The 2,521-nt window shown below is 38.8% G+C and overlaps 1 protein-coding gene across 1 annotated transcript in view; it reads left to right on the forward strand.

Annotated features, from left to right (window-relative positions):
• Nucleotides 1–2,521, forward strand: part of nuak1 (NUAK family, SNF1-like kinase, 1) — a 22,720-nt gene that overhangs the window by 8,806 nt on the left and 11,393 nt on the right. Inside the window, exon 2 of the mRNA XM_015382337.1 lies at nucleotides 1,135–1,255. Coding sequence (XP_015237823.1) covers nucleotides 1,135–1,255 — 121 coding nt within the window. The remainder of the gene's footprint in view (nucleotides 1–1,134; nucleotides 1,256–2,521) is intronic.

Consider the following 2,521-nt stretch of genomic DNA (forward strand, 5'->3'; position numbering starts at 1 on the left):
CCTCATCTTTAGAAGTTTTTAAGTCTGTAAAAAAGAAGTTGAGGAAGAAGAAGAAGTAGCATTTTATTTTTTTTAGACTTTAGAAACTCAGAAGCTGATCAAATATCGGGTTAAATATCCGATATCCGATATTCAGTTTTAAGGCCGATACCGATAGGGGGCCGATTATATCGTGCATCCCTAGTCCATGCTTTGGTATGGTTCATTCACTGCTCAGAATCAATGATGGATTTGTGAGTTGTTGTCAAGCTAATTGCCATCCCATCAAGTTACAAATCATCTGTCTCTAAACACCAACTCATTTCTTTGTGCATCTTGATTTCCTTGGTATTCACTTGCTGTTAAAGAAGCCATACTTACTTTACTTCCAGAGTGTTTAAAAAATATATATTTTAACTAGCTGTTGCAGTATTTAAATATCCAAACTTATTATCATCTTGAAGAATGATGATCTGCTGACATTAAATTCCAGGAGGAAACTGCAATTATGATTATAAATTGATGTTTCCACTTAGTACCAAGCATTACTCTGTGCCAGGTTGGCTGTAAAACTGCATCAGAAATCAATCAGTAGTGCTATGAGTGAACTTTCAGTGTTTATTGATATAAATGGAGCAGTAGATAAGTGAAGCAAGTGGTTTTTCATACAGCTTAGTACCCAAGACTCCCATTTAGATTAGTGATAAAGAATCCGAAAGTGTTTTGCTTCTAAATGAGCTCCCTAATGTTATTGTTAGAGACGGATTGAGGTATTTATCATAGCCTCATTTGTAATGCTGATTGATATATCTTTAAATATATAAGACAAGGTTCAGTTACATATATATGGGCCTACATGATCTATGTCTTTTTGGGGCTCACATACTTAGACTAAGACTAATTGACTTTACATAGCATGAAGCATGTGCTGTAAAATAGCCGTGTAAAAGTTAAAGGTCACTGATAAGATAATGCATGGGACTCTAATTTGCACTTATTTAACAATTTCCTTATGAAATTAAGCCTATTTACTGTTTATTAGGAACACAGGACATCTGTGTCTAATTGTTAGTAATACTGGAGCCTGCAGAAATGTCCATCATAGGCTGCTTTAAGTTATCTAATTAAAGGGTGATTGTTTCTGTCTCTTTCCAGGTAGCAATCAAATCGATCCGGAAGGAGAAGATAAAGGATGAGCAGGACATGGTGCACATCCGCAGAGAGATTGAAATCATGTCATCCCTCCGCCACCCACACATCATCTCTATATATGAAGGTGAGAGTCTGGAGAATGTCTGGAAAATATAAAAGGCTCTGTAAAAAATAATGTAAGACAGTTGTACATCCTGAATGCACATAGAAATCTAAAATGCATCCTTCCTCTAACACATGTAGCACTTGTGGCCAAGCTGCAGGACTGTCATTATTTTGACATGCATATGTCATAATAAGTCCCAGGCTACGGCTCTGGGATGTTATTCATCTCCTCTGTCTGGCTGCCTGGACCAGTAAAAGTCGGGAAGGTTTTTGGCAGTGTGTGTCTGGATGTCTTTTAACGGGTGTGTGTGTTGTGTGTGTGGGGGGGTGATATTCTAAGGGATCTCCTTTCCCACATCCAAGCAGTCTCATCCCTTGTCTTCTCTGGTCTTGATCTCAGAGCCAGACATCTGCTGATACTTAGAGACAACTGCAGCTGGAAGCCAGACTGTACTGTGTGTTTAGACATATGTGTGTCCCAATGTGATTGTGTCAATGCAAAAGGCTCTTTGATAACAGTGTGTGTGTGTGTATATAAATTCAGAATCACTAGATTGACCTCTGTGACCTAGCCCTGCTCCCTCTTTGACTCTAGTCCAGCTCAATGCAGTGGGAGGAAAATCCTTAAGTCTTCCCTGGAGCAACGGCAACCATAAGTCTACTTCAGGACGAAACTCTGTTAAATATCAAAGCCTTCACATCAGGCCTAGACAGCATGGATATTTATTTTTCTGAACTTCTGTTTTTGAGATGAGCCATTTTAAATTACCTTAACCCCAAAGAAGGAAAACAGAGATTAGAATGAAGGGTGACTGCACTGAACAAGTTAGTCTTTGTTTCTTAGATGATATGGCCCATATGTAGGTAGTTAAGGTTGCATGCTCAACATTTCCTGACATATGCCAGCGTATGCCATACGTGGGCCATAAATTACAGGTAAGTTATTTGATCATCGACATACGTTGAGTGCAAGCTGCTCATAAGTCATGGTGTCTAGCTTATCCAAAGCCTATGTAGCTTTTGCATAACTTATCATATGCTTAACTTATCAAGAACTTATCTCCAACGAATATCAACCTATTTGACGTGCTTCAGACGACTGCTGAACTCGTTTCTAACTTACAGCTGCTGTATAATACCGTATTGACAGCGTTTTGTTACAAAAGGGGCGTCACAGGAGGAAACCGTCTATTCTCCTACAAGGCAAGGCAAGGCAAGGCAAATTTATTTGTATAGCACAATTCAGTACAAAGACAATGCAAAGTGCTTTACATGATTAAATACA

This window comes from Cyprinodon variegatus, unplaced genomic scaffold, assembly GCF_000732505.1.
Source record: "Cyprinodon variegatus isolate N-32 unplaced genomic scaffold, C_variegatus-1.0 Scaffold255, whole genome shotgun sequence".
In the NCBI taxonomy this organism is placed as follows: Eukaryota; Metazoa; Chordata; class Actinopteri; order Cyprinodontiformes; family Cyprinodontidae; genus Cyprinodon; species Cyprinodon variegatus.